This window comes from Epinephelus moara, chromosome 23, assembly GCF_006386435.1.
Source record: "Epinephelus moara isolate mb chromosome 23, YSFRI_EMoa_1.0, whole genome shotgun sequence".
NCBI classification, from domain to species: domain Eukaryota; kingdom Metazoa; phylum Chordata; class Actinopteri; order Perciformes; family Serranidae; genus Epinephelus; species Epinephelus moara.
In genome coordinates, this window is record NC_065528.1 from 27,292,217 (window position 1) to 27,312,294 (window position 20,078).

The following is a 20,078-nucleotide window of genomic DNA, read 5'->3' on the forward strand; positions in this document are numbered from 1 at the left end:
ATTCGCTAATGTTAGCTTCGATAGAGAAACAAACTGGAGGAAACTGTTTGAGTGTTGTCCTCCTTTTGCATAATCATTAACCACAAAGCTTCCTGTGACATCATCCATCCACTGAGTGAGAGCATACGCATCGACCAGTCTGGTCCTGTTGGTCCAAAAGTGCGGTGCTCTGGATAATCGAACGCTGCATTCCGACAGCGCACCAAATTTACAAACGGTCCAGTTTGTGTCAGAGTGCTCTCTGGCACTCAGAGTGAATATTTCTGAAACACACCACTTGCATCATCTTCCTCCATTGTCCAAAACAAGCCAACAGAACTTGTTAGCTAGCGCTAGCTAACGTCTGTGGAGAATTGTTTTGCCTCCAGCTAAACCCCGCCCACCAAAAAATGTCATACTGTTTACTAACAGTAGAGGGGTTTATTAGTGCTAATTAAAGAACATTTCTAGCCAAAAGTAAGACATGACAGTCATGTTACAGAACTATAAAAAATAGTAGATAGTAAATAGTAGGTAATTTCTTTATTTGTATATATTTACATATGATGATATCTGTGCAAACTGACACCACTCTCAATAAAATGCTTTAATTACATGATTAATTGAGATGATAAACGATAATTTAGTTGATGTAAAAAGCTCTGGCTGTATTATGTAAGAGATAAAACAGTTAAATTAAATGATGCCGGCTGGGAAATAACCATGTAACACCATATTACTCAGTTATTGTAACTGAAGGTAGGTTTTTAAGAAGTCTGTCACTTAACCCAATTTTGAGAAAATTAGCACAAATAAGTGAATTTACAAGAGGCTCAGTAGACTCTCAGTTGGAGACTAAATGAAATTTGAGGAAAAAAAGATATAGTTTATGCATAATTTTACTCTTCGAAGTGCTCTCTGCTTGGTTTGATCTCAGGCAAAGGTGTTCTGGGAAGACCCATCTTGAGTTGGTGTTCTGAGCCATGGTGTCGTACAGCACGAGGAGAGATACAATTAGCTGAAGCAGCAGCCACTTCCTGCTCTTATCTCTCCTCTGAAGCACCAGTGCCTCTCCCAGTAAAGATGGTGTGACATGCTGTGTGTGCTGCAGACTGCCGCTGATGGATGGGTGGAAATCAGAAGGACAGCATGCAAGGATGAATTGGCACACTCAAAATCCAAGTGCCACTTTACAGCACTACAGTGTAAAATAGTTACATTTAGATTCAGGTAAATGACAGCTGGAATAATTGTACGTCTTTTATTTACCCTCTGGGGTGTATAACTATTTCTCTGTGAGTGATGGTGATAAGCTACGCGCAGATGTGCAATCATAGAAGTTATATTTATGTCAGAGTGGTCCATTGAAATCATGACAGAATCTTGTTTCAGTGTTTGCAGTGTTTTCAAAGTAATGTCAAGGAAATGTTGTGCAAAACCTCGGGAGCATTAAATCAGCCGAGGATACTCTCCATGATGATCTCGTCTTGTGTTCACTCTTGTCATGTGTGGTGTTTGTGTGTGAGTACAGTGTACATGTGTGTGTATCTGTGGTGCATTTACTGAGTGTTGACTCCATCTCATGAAGACCTGTCTGAATCTCACCACCATCCAATACAGATCAGTACATACAGACAGATACAGTATAATATGGGAAATGGGAACATTAACCTGTGCTATATACGTTTTTGATGACAGCACTGAAACTGGGTAGATGGGGTGTGAAGTATAGTAGAGCTGCAACACTTTTTAAGAAACAAAAGTCAAGATACTCAGATTCCAGCTTCTTAAATGTGAATATTTGCCATTTTCTTTACTCTTCTGTGACAGTAAACTGAGTATCTTTGGGTAACGGACAAATAAAGACATTTAAGGACATCTTCATCTTGGGCTTTGGGAAACTGATTGACATTTTTCACCATTTTCTGACATGTTATAAAGCAAACAACTAATGAATTCATCAAAAAAATAAAGGACAGATCACTCAACATTGAAAATTATCGTTGCTTGCGGCGCTAAAATCCAGGGTCATGTAAGGTACAGTTAGTTCATTGGAGTTTTAGTTATGTAAACTAAAAAACTGTCAGGGGAAGAGCTGCTCTGAAGGCAGAAATGATCTAATTATAGTCGAATTAAACATTAATGTGTGGAAGCAAATAGCCAGAGTTTTTCAAGCTGAGGCATCAGCTGGAAATTAATAGATTTAAAGCGTAACTTTAGTATGTTTTTTGTTTTTTGTAACTAATGAGAACAATATGTTTTGAAATTGGTCCAATATTGAGATAGAGAGTACTACAGCTGGCAACAGTGAAACAGGCTGCATTTAATGTACTTGTTTTTGCCACTGACAGGCTCAGATTGTTATTATGAATGTCTAACAACATTACGTAAATGACCCTACAGAGAAATGAAACATTTCTTTGTACCTTTTACTTGTTCCAGTCTGTCTCACTCAAAGAGAAGTCTCGTTCTTAAATCCCGCAGACCTTTTCACATTGCCTTGCTCAGCTAAATATTCAGCCATGACATTGAAAATCTTTAGATAACACTAAACTACACTTTGTGTACTCCCAACACAACAAACTAAACCAGGCATTCTGCTTTCCAGCTCTTGCTAATGTTGTCATTATAGGTTTTCCTGCAACAAGTCACCTCTCATGAGATTTCAGAACAAAACTTTCGAAAGACTTAGATAAAAAACAGGCTTTAACAAGCAGAAGGTACAGACAAAATGTTTTGTTTCTCTGTAGGGTCCTTTCCATAATGTTTTTAACTCTTTAACAAGTCCAGCCACGGGGTTCAGATTTCTCCTTAGACATCAGTTCAAGGTCCACACAGTTTAAGACACTCAGCATCATACTTGTGTTTGGCCATGTTGTCGAGCTAGTTTGCGGTCTCTGTCAGGTAACTGTCTGTTAGTCACTCACTCTACAGCAGGAAACAGCACTTGAAAATAAAAGCTCTGTGTCGGAGATTCAGTGAACTTAAAGATAAAGTGTGTTTTTTACAAACTTGACAAGTTTGTGAGTCACTTGCGACCCATTCAGAATGGACCTGCAACCCACTTTGAGACTGTGACCCACCAGTTGGGAACAACTGTTTGAAGTTATGAGTGTCTTACAACATTTTTGGACCAATTACATAACAATCCGAGCCTGTCAGTGGCAAAAACAAGCATTTTGAGTGGACGTAAATTTACAGGGCGCACCTGCCCCAAATTAGTTTTTAGCCTGTTAGTTTTAACCTCTGCCAGTTGCAGCCCACATTCTCAGTACTGGACCATTTTCAAACCTTTTTGCTCCCACAAGTAATTTGACATGATAACACGGGAAAATAAATCCAGGTTGAAAAATACCAGAGTTCTCCTTTAAGAAGAACGAACTGAGATTAAAATAGAATTAATGATAAAGACCTTTGTCCATTTATTGATCCTGGAAGGTCTGCCAGGCTAACTGTCTAACTTTGTAACCTAGTACGACTGGACTGCCTAGATATAGTTTTGACTTAGTCTCTATATACAGACTCTACATTCAGTGAATGTAGAGTCTGTAGGCAAACCCCGGAGATCTTGCCTCCGGAAGAAGAGTGGAAGAGCCCTGGTTTCCGGTGCTAGGCTGTTTGTAGTCCACGTGATATTGATCAATCACGTTTGAGCCGGCTGCAGTTGTTGCCAGGTTAAACACTCCGTGCGGTGAACTAACGAGGCGGAACATAATTGGCGTCACTGCAAACTCTGAATCCATCGCAATGGTTCAGGATATTTACTTACATATAAACAGAAGTCGGAAATGGAAATTCGCCTCCTCCGCCAAAATCAAACCAGAATGCCAAAAAATCGGGGATCTGCCCCCAGAGGCTGTATTCGCCGGCTGCCGGAAGTCAGACGCCGAATACAGCCGATGGGTTCCGAGAATGGTTTTGACTAAACAATCAGAACTCAAGATCCACTTAAAAGCTTTCAAACGTATCACATGACAAGATCCACTTAAAAGCTTTCAAACGTATCACATGATCTTCATCAGCAAAGATTTTTGCGTTGTTTGACTTGGGATTGTTTGTTAAACTTCTATTTCCAAACTCAAACAAAAGTTTCAACCCAACAGAGAGGAGAAATGTTAAAAAGTGGATAATGAAGTCAGTCTACATGACAACTAAACAAACTCTTATATGTTAATAAAGTGGTACAGTTGAAAGCATAGCTAGTGGAGTCCTCCAGTATTTCTGCAGCCTTACCTTCTTCTTTTGAATGTCACTTGGCCAAAAAAACCCTCTACTGACTGAAAATCAAAGTGTGAGTCTTTCAGAGCAGCTCTACCTCTGAGAGTTCCTGAAGCAAGTCCTATTTTTTCTGTCCATAAAATAGATTTTCCGTCATATTGTTGGTTATTTGCCTTATAGCGATAACCAACTGCCAATTGTCATCATTTCCTACTTTTTTTATTTACCGCTGTGTCACCGGTAGCACCACACAGTAAACTGATGCGGCTCCCGACAGCTGTAGAGCTCCATGGCTGAGTGCCCTGGTCAGCCTCCAGATTGCTGCTTGATGGCTGCCTGATAGGAAGTTGATTGACTGACTAGCTGAGCCTCCTGAGAAGCCTTTGAGTAGAGACTCTGACTGGCAGGTCAATCAGCCTCCTGGGCCCCCCGTTGTGGTTATCAATTATCAGCCTTATGTGAAGAGAAACAGTCCTCTCATTCCGACTCTGACACATCCTGACCTTTACGAATTCTTCAGCCGCTGTCAGGCTCTGCAGACATAACCTTCTAATACTGCTGCCATATCCCAGGAAAATGACACTGAATCATTTTAAAGCCACCATTATGAGAGACTAATTTCTGGTTCTATCAAAAGACGAAAAAATCTAATGTTTCTCAAGGTCCTCAAGATTAATGGAACACTTCACCCACAAAATGATAATTTGTGTATCAATTACTCACCTTGTCCGTCGTTGTTTTGTTTTGAATGCCTCGGGTGAACAAAGAATCCAAAAACAGAGAAAATTGTTGATGAATTGGAATAAATTGGGCACTCGTTTAAGAACAGCAAAATTATATCAAAACTTTGGTTTACAAACTCTCATTTAATTTGCGCAGTATAATCCAAGTCTCATTTATCCAGTCAAATGCTCAGTATTTCCCAAACACATGTATGTTTGCCTAAACCTGACCTATTTAAAACACTTCCACATACGAGTCGTGAATGGTTGTCTGTCTTTATGTGTCAGCCCTGTGATAGTCTGGTGACCTGTCCAGGGTGTACCCCACCTCTCACCCAAAGACAGCTGGGATAGGCTCCAGCCAACTGCGACCCCTAACAGTATAAACGTTCACGGAAAATGAATGAATGAATGAATACTGAGAAAATAGAAAATTAGCACAAAAAGAGGTGGCTTGGAATGCACTTACTGAGGCATGTGAGCAAAACAAAGTTTATTCAGTTCAATGTAACACGGGTTGAGTAATTGATAGACAAATTATCATTCTGTGGGTAATGTATTCCTTTAAAAGATATTTTTAGACATGTTTTAACCCACATATTGTTTCTCTGTAAGGATGTTGGTGGGGTGAAGGTTCAAGTCATGATCATTTTGATTAAGTGGACAGTTAGACATGCCGTCCCTCACTTTTTAACCTTTCGTCTTCCTCTTGTAGCTCATAGTGGGGATCATCCAGGCTGCAGAGCTGCCTGCCATGGACATGGGTGGCACATCTGACCCTTACGTAAAGGTCTACCTGCTGCCTGACAAGAAGAAGAAGCAGGAGACGAAGGTCCACAGGAAGACCCTCAATCCCGTCTTCAACGAGCAGTTCACCTTCAAGGTACGTCTCACAGTCCCTTCCACAGGATGCTCCAAAACATTTGCTGCTTTCAGACCACTTTTCTGTAGCTGGGGATCTTTTTGGTTCCACTGACAATCTGATTTGCATGCAGCCATGAATTCTGGGAAGGTGTTGAGACAGTTACCAGCTGGCACATTAACAAGCTCCTGACAGAATATCTCTCACACACATACACACACAGTTACACTCACACACACACACACACACACACTGGAAAGACTCAATGTGATTGGGATTAACACAGGCAGATGCACTGCTACACTCTGGCCTTGCCTCGGCCATAATAAATGTACGGCTGCTGCTCAGCAGCGGGGAAAGTTTTGTTATTCACCCGACAGTGAAGAGCGCAGGTGTTTGGTGTTAAGTTAAGCATAATGTGATGCGATATCCATCTCAATACAACGTTTTTTGTGTGTGTTTGTGTGTGTTTTTCATAATACTTAATTCCAAATCTGTGAAGTGATTATAAGCACTGCCAAGAAAAGGAGATGATTTTATGAGATAATGTCAAGGACAAACCACGGAGTCTTATCTTTCCCTTGCTCTCTTTTTTTGTGTGTTGTTACAAGCCATTTCCATTTAATAAGTTCCGTCCCCAAAATTGAAGGCAATCAAGTATCACAAGTACCCACCTGTCTTTTACCCTTCCCAGGTTGTGGGTCTGATAACAGCGTCTGTCAGGGCGGGGGCTGGAAGAGCAGTGATTGATTTGGAAACAGAATTACCCGCAACATCACCATCCACCTACTCCAAAAACACACACACCTGACTCTGCTTGGCATTTAATTAACTGTAGAAACTTTCTATGGAAGTTCAAGGCTGACAATATTAGATTAAAATGCATGAAACTGAAACTTTATTTTCAGTACATATATATAACAAAAGTTTGAGACACCTTTTGATATCGCACAGACTTATTCTTTCAAAGTCAACAAAAACTGGATATAATAAGCTTTACCAAGTTACTGCAGGGCTGGATGCCATTGCATTCCAGAAGTATATCTAATAATCTCAGTTTGAAATGTTTCTTTTCTGGATTATAAACAACTGCAGAGGTTCATAGAGGCAGATTAAAGGGGACCTAGTATGCTTTTCCTTATTGTCCATCATAATATAATATTACAGCGTCGGGTGTTCATATAAAACATAGCCAAATTTTCAAATAACAAGGTAAGCCTATGTAGAAGTTATCCCTATAAGCAAAAACCACAGGCTTCAGACCCTAGCCTACACTGCTACATGTAGCTACGTGCTAACTTCAGTTGTAAATTTCTCCCAAAAATTGCTTTATTTTCCTGCTGAAACATGTCCAGTTGTGTTTCAAAGCGTTAATTGGTGATTTTTAACAGGAGATAGTGCCACTATACACAGTAATTCCCTGGCTGTATGTACACTGCTACATGTAGCGCCATGCTAACATTAGGGAAAAAACGTAATCTTGGTTTGCAGTGTTGTAAATTTCTTGTCGATTTCAGATAATCTTCCTGCTGGAACATGCCCAGTTGTGTTTAGAAACTTTTATTGGTGATTTTTAAGAAGAGATAGTGTCACTATACACAGTCATTCCCTGACTCCAGGTACACTGCTACATGTACCTACATGCTAACATCAGGGAAGCCTGTTATTGTGGTTGCTGATGTTGTAAATTTTCTCACAGGTTACAGGTCATTTTCCAGCTGGAACATAAGTTGTGTTTAGAAGCCTTTATTGGTGATTTTTAACGGGAGATAGCGCCGCTATACACAGTTATTCCCTTGCTGCAGGTACACTGCTACATGTAGCTACATACTAATTTCGCAGCAGAAAGACCATAGATGTATGATAGTAACTAGATACTGGACCTGAAGATAGCGCCTATTCAGTTCAATAGATCTGCTCTCCTAGCACAAACGCCAAAAAATGTTTCTGGCTTCCAGGTTTACTTCGTGGTATGCAGCCCACTGAATATTCCCAGTACTGTTTCTGCCCCTAGCTCCGCCTGCGAGTTCCTGCTCAGCTCATCCACTTTACATTTTGTTGATGTGACAGATTTTTAAATCACTTTTCTTGGCACTAGGACTGTTTTACAAATTTGAAACCTCCATAAATCTAAAAATTCATAATAGAAAGAGTCATATTAGACCTTGTTTGCAGTTCGAGGTGTCCTGTTAACAGTTTTACAGACGTCTCTTTTATAATGGGGGTCTATAGGGAAAATGCTTATACCACAATACCTGCAATACTGCAAGTGGCCACTGGGAAAAATTGGAAGCAAGGCTGAGCTGCTTTCTTGAGGGCATGAAAGACCCGTAAACACTGACCAATCAGAGCAAACTGGGCTTTTTTGGAAGGGGGTCGTGAAGAGATAGGTGCTAAACTGGAGTATTTCCGACAAAGGATGAACACAGGTGTTTCAGCACAGACAGTGTGAGGAAAAGAAAGTGTTTTTGACCATTAAAACATATAAATGTGTTCTAGTATAACCCTTAGATACAAGTACAACCTGTTTTGACCCTTTGTGATATGTATCTGTTGTCATCTTCCACAGGTCCCCTACGTGGAGCTTGGTGGAAAGACACTGGTAATGACGGTGTACGACTTTGACCGCTTCTCCAAACACGATGCCATCGGCGACATCAAGGTGCCCATGAACAAGGTGGACTTCAGCCACATAACAGAGGAGTGGCGGGATCTGCAGAGCGCTGAGAAGGAGGAGGTAAGACTGTACGCGGACACACACAGAAAATATTCAATCATTCCCCGGTAAATGGGAAATGAGTAGGTCTGAAATCACTTGGTGACACCTGCCTCTCTGTCCAGGCTTAGATTTGTACATTTGGTAGCTGCTGTTTCAATAATAAGAGTATTTTCTATCGGTGCTTGCGTAAGTGATATCACAATGATTATTTTTGCTGCGTTCAGCGAGCCAATTGCACTCGAAGCGCAAATTTGATGCCGTGGCTGAAGTAATCCATCTCTCCTGGAAATGTCACTTAATCATATGTCCACACTTCCCCTTCAATTAATAGAGGTGTGACTTTCCAGGCAGCAGTTCAGGAGATTCAATTTTCATGGTAAATGTCATGGCATATAGCACATGTTGCCAGGGGAAGCTCATTTTTAGCATTACCGTGGTTTGATTTAAAGGTTAATTATAGCAGTGTCGAATGGCTGGTGGTGTTGTATGAGTTGAAGGGCATCACTGTACTTCTTAGCGTCTGGTCGCACAGCTGCACCTGACAATTTTACGCAAGTCTTGAAACACTGGAGCGAAGCTTTGCTCAGTGGAGAGTGGCTGTAGAGGGAGACCATGGAAATTGCTAGTCTCCACCTTTAAACTGATGAAAAGTATTGAAACATTTAATTATTACATTACATTTCATTAAGCGCTCTAACTGAACTGAACTGTAATTGGGAATGCAGAGAAGTGATAACAGATTTGTCAACAATCTTTTTTAGATTATGTGCGATGCCAGGGGGTTTGCAGGACTTGTGTCTGCCACAGCAGCTGCAAATTACCCTGCCAGAGTGAAAAGGAGCTCGACAGATGTACCTGTTGATGACTCAATTATTTTTTTACAGTAAATCTTAACGTGTGACATTTTGGGAATGATGCCTATTTATTTCCAAGAGTTAGAAAAGAAATAGCTACAGCACGTAACTCCCTCTAAAACCACAAACTGACATTTTTACTTTTCTGTTTGTGTAGCGGCGGGCGTTTTCACTTACGTTGCAGAGGTGTGGACTCCAGTCAGATGACTTGGACTCCAGTCACAAATTTGGTGACCTTAGACCTTGGATGACAAAATCAAAAAAGACTTGCAACTCTATTTTGACTTAGTGACCAGTGACTTCTGACTTCACTTAGGCTTAAACCTTTTGACTTGAAAATTCTTCCTCCAAGGCCAAATATTAAAAAAGTGTGCCATGAATCAATTCATTTCTCTTCATTTCCTGAATCAACTGACGTTAACGCTGTTCATTCTCAGCACGTCGACACATAATTCACCAGATGATCCACTTTGTTTCAACCAATCCGACAGCTTCTCGTCAAGTTGCAGGAGCAAACCACTAAGAACTAACGCTACGTAACTGAGCAGCTGTTAAGAGGATACCAAAGATACTTTTAATTGAGTATGCAAAACATAAAATTACAAATGGAGATGCAACAACTTCCAGATTTGTTCGACAATTGAAGTTGCACAAAGAACAGTAAGTCAAGACAAGTATTAACATAGTAAGCAGGCTAATACTTAGCTAACGTGAGCTAAACAGCAAAGTAACTTATGCACAAACTTGTTTTAATAATAAGTACAAAATAAGAGTGTATTATTAATTGTTTAGGATACAAGACTCAAAGTTAAAGACTTGGGACTTGACTTGGAATTTACCTGCTTTGACTTGGGATCTGACTCAGAACTTAAGTGCAAAGACTTAAGACTTACCTGTGACTGACAAAACAATTACTTGGTCTACCTCTGCTACTTTGTACCAAACCCAGTTAATAGCTGTAGAGGAACGAGTCTGAACTAGTCCTCCTAAAACCGAGTGAAGCACTAATGATCTGCTAGGTATGGTCTACAAAACATTAAATAACTTTGGAACTGTTTATGATACAGGTGAGCTCCACTGTGACCTGTGAGATTCTCAACTTTCGGACGCAACTTGAACGTCGCTGGTACGACAACCAGAGCCGATTTTCAGTTGGTGCGATCACACGATATGAGAACATAAGTGCAGCTATCACAAGATGTAACATATGCCCAGTGACATGGATAAAACTAAATGTGATGTGAAAGAGGTTTTAGGTACTTTCATATTTGAAAAAGTAAAAGACTGCAGTGCTCTCTGTATTGACAGAATATTTTTCTGTCACTTTTTGTTTAGTTTTTTAGACGTGAAAACAGAGAGGCACCACAGTGATATAAAATGAAGTCAGAAGTCGTACACATAGATCCCTTCCCCTTGTCTCTTCAGGTCCACTCCTCTTACATTCTCCCTCACAGTGACTAACTTTCAACCAAGTGGTGATGGGAAAAGCAGTTCTTCAGATGTTACTGATTCACTAGAATCAGTTCATTAAAAAGATTTATTCAAAAGATTCGTTCACCGAATCGTTCAGTGCTTGGCGGGAGGAGCCATGACTGTGTATTGCGTAGTCCGACTCACTGAACTGATAGACGTCTGAGCTGCTGCTGTGTCTGCCCTGCACTAGTGAGTCTCATTACTGGCCAGCCTAACGTTTTAAGTTTGTATATCTGGAAACTAAGTTGGTTTAAACAATGGGGAGGTGGGGCGTCGGTAGTGAAGTGGATAGTGCCAGCGCCCCATGTACAGAGGCATAGCGGGTTTGAGTCCGGCCTGCTACCCTTTGCTGCGTGTCAGTCCCCATTCTCTCTCTGTCTCCCTATTTCACACACTTTCCTGTCAATTAAAGGCAAAAAGCCCAGAAAAAACAAAAAAACAATGGGGAGGTGTGTGATTGTGTTCATGTGGCTTGACTCCTGGCTACATTAGCCGTTAGCTTGGAGAAAACGGTCCCTATGAAAGTGTATCGCTGAGAAGAAATGATTTGAATCACTCAGGGACTGGGGTTACGCCGTTCACCGAGTGATTCGTTCACCGAGTCAATCGTCACGCGGTAGGCAGTCCCTCCCTGCATCCTGGCTGCCTCGTGAGTGATTCATCATTCGCACGGACCGAATCGGCAGTTCCACTCCCGGCCTGCACGCTCGCTGCTGAGCTCAACTGAACTGAGAAATGAACTGAATCACTTCCAGAAGTGACTCAGTTCAGTACGTTCCCACAACAGATTTGTTCTTTTGAATGATTCGTTTGCGAACGACACAACACTACAACCAAGGAACCATCAGAGAAATAAATGAATGCAAAAGAAGGAAAAGAGAAAAAAAATAAACCAAACGAACAAAAAACTCCTACAAAATAATAATAATAATAATAATAATATACCCACATTGTGCTCCCTCTTTTGGCTGTTTTTGGCTGTTTTGGCTGTTGCCAAAAACTATTATTGCCACAATTTTTACTGAAAGAACACCCAGGACAATATCCAATAAATGGCTGTAGTTCACTTAGGAAAAGATGTATTTCCACAAACTTCATATGCAGCTTCAAAACATCCAAATACAACTTTTCACATTGGAAAAAAAAAAAAAAATTCCCAGGTTGACTGGAGTTATTCAGGAAAACACCATTTTTTTTTTTTTAAATGTCACATGTACTCTGCTCACACAAAGTTAATGCATGATGGTGACTTGAATCTGCACCAGAAAGAAAGGGTAGGTCCTCCTGAATTGTATGATGTATAACACTTGATACAGACTGAAAGAATGAGCTCAGAATTGGCAAAAATATAAAATGATGTCCAGGCATTTCTTTGTCTCTGGAGGGTTTTTTTTAAAGCAGACTGAAGTGCTGACGGAACGGAAAACAGATTTAAGTGGCTGCAAGAGGATTAGTGGGATACAGGAAAGAAGAAAATATACCTATATATTTGTTTTGGGGTATTTGATGGCTTTATTTGAGAGTCAAGAGATCAGAGATGACAGGAAATGAGAGGAAACAAAAATGGGGAAAAACATCCATGCCTCAAAATACACATATCTACCACAGGAAAATAGTGGATACTCTTCAGACCTCTTAAAGTATTCAAATGAAACCGTCTGAGGAGGAAAATCACTCTCTGCCTGAGCTGCTCACAACCCCGTGGATATGTGTAACTCGTGATTGGGGGGGTCACAAGTTTGTTTTACGAGATAACAAACCGAAAAGGTGGGGAGCCAGTGGTTTTGAATATGTACAAAGCACATAACACCCTGTAAGGAGGAAGCATATCAGTCCGAACGCACAAAGAAAGAGACGCTCCTCTGGGTTTATATCTTTCAGTTGTGAGCTCAGTCAAGATTTAATACTCTACCTACACACAGGTAACACACTCCTCTTTACTTTTAAGGTCAGCTATGAAGTAGCAAGTTCAGAAAGTGCCCTTTAAGTTTCAGAGTTCATAGAAGATATTAAGGAGCCCAGTCACTGCTCTCGACAGGCATAATTAACCATCGCTTCTGCGTTTGCCGGCCTCCAGGGGGGCGTGTGTTTGTGTTGATTAAAACCCAGCCCTCGTCATCAAAGTAAGAGCGTTTAGTCATCAGGTTTTATTGTGCAACTACTAGTCAGAGTAGTGGATGAGAAGTAAAACAGGAGGAGGCCCTTTACAGCACACTGATTCTGCATGAGGAAACAGGCCTTGATTGAAACTTGATGAAAGACTCCTGACAGAAAACAAAGTTTGATATTCAAGTCCAATTTGCCTCTGATTTATAATCTCCAATTACAATGGCCGCAAGTTACGCAGGTGTGACCTGAGAGAGGGTTATTGACTGCGTCTGCTCCTCGCCTTGATAAGAGATATGGCGAGAATATGAATTGCTCTCTCCGTTCAGCGCGCGATAATGAGGCTGTGTTGTGATGGTGATTTGTGTGAACCAGTGAAGTGATTGCAGTCAGTACTTTTCCAGAGATGTGATGAGTGACAAACGAAAGCGGGAGCCGATATTAGAAAGCATTCAAACCAAAACAAGAGACCAAATCCATAGAAGAAGATTGAAAACATGCCGGGTTTGTTGTACCATTGATTGGCCGTGACTCTGAAGCTATGACTCAGAGAGGCAGGATGATATGAAGCATTGCATTTGACATTCTGTGTTTCCTTTGACAATTGTTTTAGATTTTGATTTATGTATTTAGTAACTTAAACGTAAATCAAATCCCTTTTTTCACCTGATATATTTTAATCTTGATTGTTAATGATTTTTGGATTTAAACACCTTGTAATTTTCCATGTATGTGCCACTTGCACAGTACAGTCATAGAAATTACAGTCATATGATTTATTATAAACCAATTACATGCAATAGATAGTCTAGTGTCCATTTGTACATTTTGAAGCTAGTGTGTTATGTTTTTGTAATGTGCTGTAAATGTTCTTCTATTGGGTCAACAGCTGCAGTGGCACTAGCAAGTGCATTTTTTTCTGTAATTACTTAAATTGAAATGTAATTAAGTTGATTGGTTTTTTGGACAAAATTCTGAAGGTAGTCATAAAATAAATAATTCTACATTATAAACCTGCTACAGTACAGCTCACATTTCTCACATTAGAAAAATGGCAGATGAATATAGCAGTGTGTTTGTTGTGATTTTCATGGCTCCGCATCGGTTACAGCTGTAGTCGTAGGCATTATGTTTTTGGGTTGTTCGAATGCAACCATTCGTCCGCATTTGTCATTCTCATGAACTTGATATCTCAAAATGCCTGATAGGAAATTCCCTCAAATTTGGCACAAACGTCACCCCGACCAGGCTCCCAGAAGTGAGCCAGGCTTTGAAGTCAATATTCGTAGTGGCCAAACAGTGTTACTGCCACTTCCAGGGTCCATCACACCTTGGGCCCAAAAAGAATTTTTCCCATAGACTTACATTGGAAAGACATGTATGTAAATTTCAGTCAGGAAGACTTCAGTCAAAGAAAACTTAATTTTCATGTACAGCATTATATTTGGTGGTATGGCTCTGTTCTGGGGTCTCTCTGCCTTTCTTAGGCCTACGCAGAAAGCCTCTCCCACATGCCTGTGTGGAAAGCCAAAGGCGGAGAAAGTACACCTACCTGCCCTTCCATGCGCCTACGTGGAAAGCCTAAGGCAGGGAGAGCAGCATCAATGACAAACGACAATGATAAGTCAGATACACCATAAAAAGGAACAGTAGGCAGGCCAGAGCAGTTTAAATAGGGCGCCCTGAATGGGGTCACCAATTATTGGTTGCATAGAAAGGAATCAGGTGATCTATCAGCTGACTCCCTTCCGTCAATCAGCTGCTCCATCAGTTGATTGGGCTGTCCAGAGCAGTTTAAATAGGGCGCCCTGAATGGGGTCACCAATTATTGGTTGCATAGAAAGGAATCATGTGATCTATCAGCTGACTCCCTTCCGTCAATCAGCTGCTCCATCAGTTGATTGGGCTGTTTGAGATCGGCTGATGTAACTGGGATGTGAGCTGAGCTTGACATCGTGTCCTGTCTGAACTAACGCCATGCTCAGTTAGGGGATAAACTTTTTGAGCGTCACAATCCCTGCGAAATTACTTACTTTTAATATCAAGATTTGGTCCATTCGATCTGATAACATTAGGAGAGTCCAGAAGAGTTAGCAGAGCGCTAAAGTCAGTTGTTCGGCTGCTGGAAGCTGGCTACTCGATCACGCTTGGCCGTGCTCGGTGGCAGTAAGTCTCCAGTGCGCCTGCTCTATGGGCTTCACAGTGCGGAAGATCCAGGTACCTTCATACCTTGGAAAGTAAGCATTTTTGGCTTCATGCGCCACTGAGCAACTTTCACAGGAATGAACAGGGTCCCACCTTCAGTGCTGTATCCAGGTCTCCTAATATATCCATGACCTGGACTCAACAATGAACTGATTAGATTTTGAAGGTCAAAGAGCACTGTGACCTCACAAATATGTTTTTGGTCCCTCCAGAATTCAGGGACCAAAATCTGATAGGATGAAGTTATGACTTTTTATATCCCAAAGGTCAACTTCTCTGTGACATCGTAATGATCTGCAAGAACAATATCTGTCCATTATTCAGCGTCATATCTCAGGACAGAAGGGGAGACATTTGTTCAGATACCGGGTTGAAGACGCGGGTGAAGCATCCATGATTTAGAACTTTTAGCTTCTTTGCAGTAACATCCACATTTAAAGCCTCGTCATGCCTACATACAGTATGAGTGTGGACAGACATGGATGTAAACTGCGACTTAACTGGTTGGCGGAGGCGTACAACCTTGAGGCGGTAATTCTAGTTTTTGTCTGTGCCTCAGTATTTTCCAATTATTTTTCCATTGATACAAAAAGGCGGCAGACAGCTGCTTCACATGGTGACCAACCTTGGAATGCAGACGTTTTGAGACACTGTTGCTGTTAGACATACAGTGTTCATTATTTGTTATTTTATAAATAATAAAAGTATCGTACACTTTTCTGAGCAGTATTCATAATTTCGCTGATAAACAGATCAACATTAGTTATGTTTATATGTTGTATTTCTCCAGTATGATTCTCTCTGAATGATCAGAAAATCAAATCGCATTAACCTGAGGGTACTTTTCCAGTGTTAAATGCTTTTTTTCTTCAAATCAATACTGGAAATGTGTCCACCTAAACAAACATTTTTGCTGCTGCACTTCATGTAATAATTTATTAAACAACTCGCTACAAGAAAGAGAAATTCACATGCTGAAATTATCTGAAATGACTTACTCTTGTACTGAAGTGTTGTTGTTTTCCAGCTCTACATTAGCCACTAAATTATGTATGCTTATCTTTCCCTGTATTTCCTATACCAGAAAGCACTGTGCATAAAAATGTATGCACTTAGAGCAATTACAAAAACATCTTTCTGCAACTTATGTAAATTTTATGCATATATGCACCTTTATACAAAGTGGAAACTGTAATTGCAGTAAACAGCTCTATGACCCAGGGTCAGTGTACTTCAACCTTTACGACCGTCACTTTTCATACACATTGACATTTACAGCTTTCATCATTAAAGGGTAACTTCATTTTTTTTCAACGTGGACCCTACTTTTCCATGTATCTGTGTCTAAGTGACTATCGGGAACAATCATTTCTCAAATTGGTCCAATACTGAGGGAAAGTGCTGCAGACAGCATCCTCAATACAGGCAGCAGTGTAACACTTTGGGCAATTATGCACCATCAATTTACGTCTACTAAAAGTGGTTGTTTTTGTCACTGACAGGCTCACATTGTTCTTATAAGTGTGACGGTAATTTGGAAAGGATCCCTACAGAGATAGACCTTTTTGTTTAACCAGAAACAGCCCTGAAATCACTGTCGCCAAGCGCACCAGACTCCATTTAAAAAAACAGCAGTTTTATTATCACAAAACACACTTTATTTAAAGTCAATAGAAACAAAATGAAACTCACAAACACTGTCTTAATTTGTCTCTCCACCTTTCCAACGATCACCAACTCTAGTTTCGTTGACATAAACCCTTAATTCACTCAGTCAAATGTAAAAATATGCTGACTACATACACACTTAAATTACTGTATTTTTAAATGGAGTCTGGCAGTAGTGATTTCTGACTTTTTCTGGTTAAACAAAAAGGATTTTACTAAAGGTCTATCTCTGTAGGGATCCTTTCCATTACGTTGTCAAACACTAGTCTCTTTTCCACTGCCAGATTTTCCATGAATGTTGGGCCGTTTTGCCGGCAAGCTGCGAGCGTTTAGACACACAAAGCCGGATTGGCGAATTGATCCGAGGTGCCCAATTTTCCGCCTCGTAGGGTAGTCATATTGGCCGAACCCTTTTAGTTTAAATAGACTGAGGCCGCCTTCCACAACGAGAGGGGCTGTTGAAGACTTGTGGGAGGAGCTGTTGATGACGCCGCACGTGCGACCCACTAGCGGTGGATAAAGAGGAAACAGCTGATAGCAGGAATTAGCGAGCAGCTAGTAGCAAGAGGGAAACGCAAACCTGACAGACGCTGTAAAGATGAGAACTGGGGAGACAAGGAATTGCGCGCCCTCCTTGTCCTCGCAAACGAAGAGGCCATTAACTCTCACTGTTTACGTCACACGCTGAGCTACACATTTTGTTACTTGCTCACGCCCCCCATTGCCCCGAAAAAGGTACATTCTGTATAAACAAAAGTAGGTAGGCGGCATTTTGCTGCACTCCCCGATTTTGTGTTTATACTGCCAATGCTGAAAAAAGACTGATTGGGCTTTCCTGCAAATTTGCACAATTCCTATTTAAAAAGGGCTAGTTACGATAACAATCTGATCCTGTCAATGACAAATTCGAGGATTTTCAGTGAACGTAAATTGACGGTGTATGATTGCCCCAACTGATGACAATGCAGTCTGTTTCACGGCTGCTGGCTGCAGCCCTCTCACCTAATACTGGGCCAGTTTTCAAACTTGTTGTTCCCAGTAGTCAGTTAGACACCAAAACATTTGAAAATAGGGTCCAGGTTGAAAACACTGACTTTGCCCTTTAAAAATTATCCTTTCTGCGTGTGGAGAGCATGAACATCAGCTCCTCTAATGTGTTGAAAAGGCTAAACTAGAACATCAGATTTGGTTGACTGAACAATTTCTAATGTGCTTTGGAGGGGAATTTACTTGCTCTATCTTTACCCTCATCTAACCTCTCGGTGAGCATCTGCTGCGAGCATCTGATGCAGTAAATTTGAATTTAGTGGTTAAAACTGTTCTCACCTCTGCGATCCCTCTGCTTTCTCCAACAGCAAGAGAAGCTGGGCGATATCTGCTTCTCTCTGCGATACGTCCCCACTGCTGGCAAGTTGACCGTGGTCATCCTTGAGGCCAAAAACCTGAAGAAAATGGATGTGGGAGGCTTGTCAGGTGAGAACAATTACATGTTGTGTGAATGTGTGTGTTCCCACTGACGTTCAATCTGACAGGCACTTTGTCTGTAATTATACATGCACTGCAGCACACACTTTTCCTCTCCTAGAACCCTGCTTGTTTTCTAACAACCACCCAAACACACATCACTGGTCACGACTACAGTTTTTCCCCAGAATAATCTTAAAAGTTGACTTCAGATCCTTAAGAAGCTGCTCTGTTCAGACCTGATGTTGTGCAAAGGAAACACATTCAGCCAGTTATGCTTGGAGCATGCACTAATGAGGACAATATCATGAGAAGTATGAAACATGTTCCTGCTGTGGTGCAGCCCCCACATGTAGCATTAAGATCAATAGATGACATTTATCACAATACAGTGGAGTCTGAATAGCGGGTCTGATGTCATGGTAACAGAATGTGCCACTTGTGAGGGCAGAGGAGGGGTGGAAATTCTTGTACATGCAAACACCCACTGGAGCAACACACAGAGTCTGTTTCCATCAATAGCAGAGGGACCATTATTTCATTAAAGGGACAGTTCAGATATTTTAAAGTGGGGCAATATGAGGTATCAATAGTCCGTGTATGACCTACAGAAGATTTGCGGGCAGATGGTGACGTGAGTTGGATTGCAGAAGGTCATCTAAGAGCACAGGAGGGTGTGTAGATACCAAACCGATTGTGGTCACTTGAGATCGAGACCAAATAGGACAGAGTTGCAGTAATCGATACGAGATGTAACCAAAGTGTGAATGAGAATGGCGATAGCGCTGCTGTTCGGTTTAAGCGATAACAATTAATATAACTTAGATGAAAGTATACAGACCGACTAACATTCTTGATGTGTGCCTCAGAGGACAATTCCTGTCCAGGATGACACCTACACTCTCTCTTAGGGGAAGGTAGGACTTTGGAGTCCTGTCTGTAATACATTGACTGCAGATAAATACCTCATACAACCCCACTTCAAAGAATCCAAACTATCCCTTTAGGACAAAAAAGCTTGATAGATGTGCATCACAGTCCCAGGATGATCCTGAATTGACAGTTGGAGTCTTTGTTTTCTTCACTAATGTCTTAATGTCGTACTGTGAGGCACAAATGAATAAATCTCACTTTGTGAGACTGTGTATTTCCTGTGGGGGCAACTCAGCAATGTGGGTGAATGTGCATAGCAAAGCCAACTGTGTTCATCCTGCAGCTTTAAATCCAAACATACCTGATTCACTCCACAGCATAAGACAAGCACACAAAGGCATTAATGTTTACTACGGTTTGGATTGGACTGGATCTTGGAAAACAACTACTGAAAGTTACATTTTGTCCCCAATTGTTTCACCCAGAGTTTTGTTCCTGTCTGGGTTTAAAAGCCCTGACAGCTTTTTGCTTTCTAACTCTGTTTATTTCACATTAAATTTGGTTGGATTTTTTGAAATAAGTATTATCTTTAGTTCCATCCTTAAAGTTGAGTTGCAGAGTGTTGGAGATATCAGTCGTAGAGATGTCTGCCTTCTCTCCAATATAATGGAACTAGATGGCACTCAGCTTGTGGTGCTCAAAGTGCCAAAAAAATACATCTGAAAAACTCAACAGCAATGTCTCTTTCCAGAAATCATGACTTGGTAGGAACTGTTTTCTTCCTACTGAACTACACCTGCCAACTGTAGCACTGCGCAGAAGGAAGTGTGCATCTACTCATGGTTGAGAGCCTTATGCCTGTGACAGCATGAGATGAAAACATTAATGACGTCCTCCTCAGATGAGCTGTCACATTAGCTAGCTCAGTGGTGCTA

At 41.0% G+C, this 20,078-nt stretch overlaps 1 protein-coding gene across 3 annotated transcripts in view; it reads left to right on the top strand.

Annotated features, from left to right (window-relative positions):
• Nucleotides 1–20,078, top strand: part of syt1a (synaptotagmin Ia) — a 297,749-nt gene that overhangs the window by 254,862 nt on the left and 22,809 nt on the right. For all 3 annotated transcript variants that reach the window (XM_050036768.1, XM_050036767.1, XM_050036769.1), the window contains 3 exons: nucleotides 5,635–5,802; nucleotides 8,351–8,518; nucleotides 18,162–18,279. In XM_050036768.1, the coding sequence (XP_049892725.1) occupies nucleotides 5,635–5,802; nucleotides 8,351–8,518; nucleotides 18,162–18,279 (454 nt within the window). The remainder of the gene's footprint in view (nucleotides 1–5,634; nucleotides 5,803–8,350; nucleotides 8,519–18,161; nucleotides 18,280–20,078) is intronic.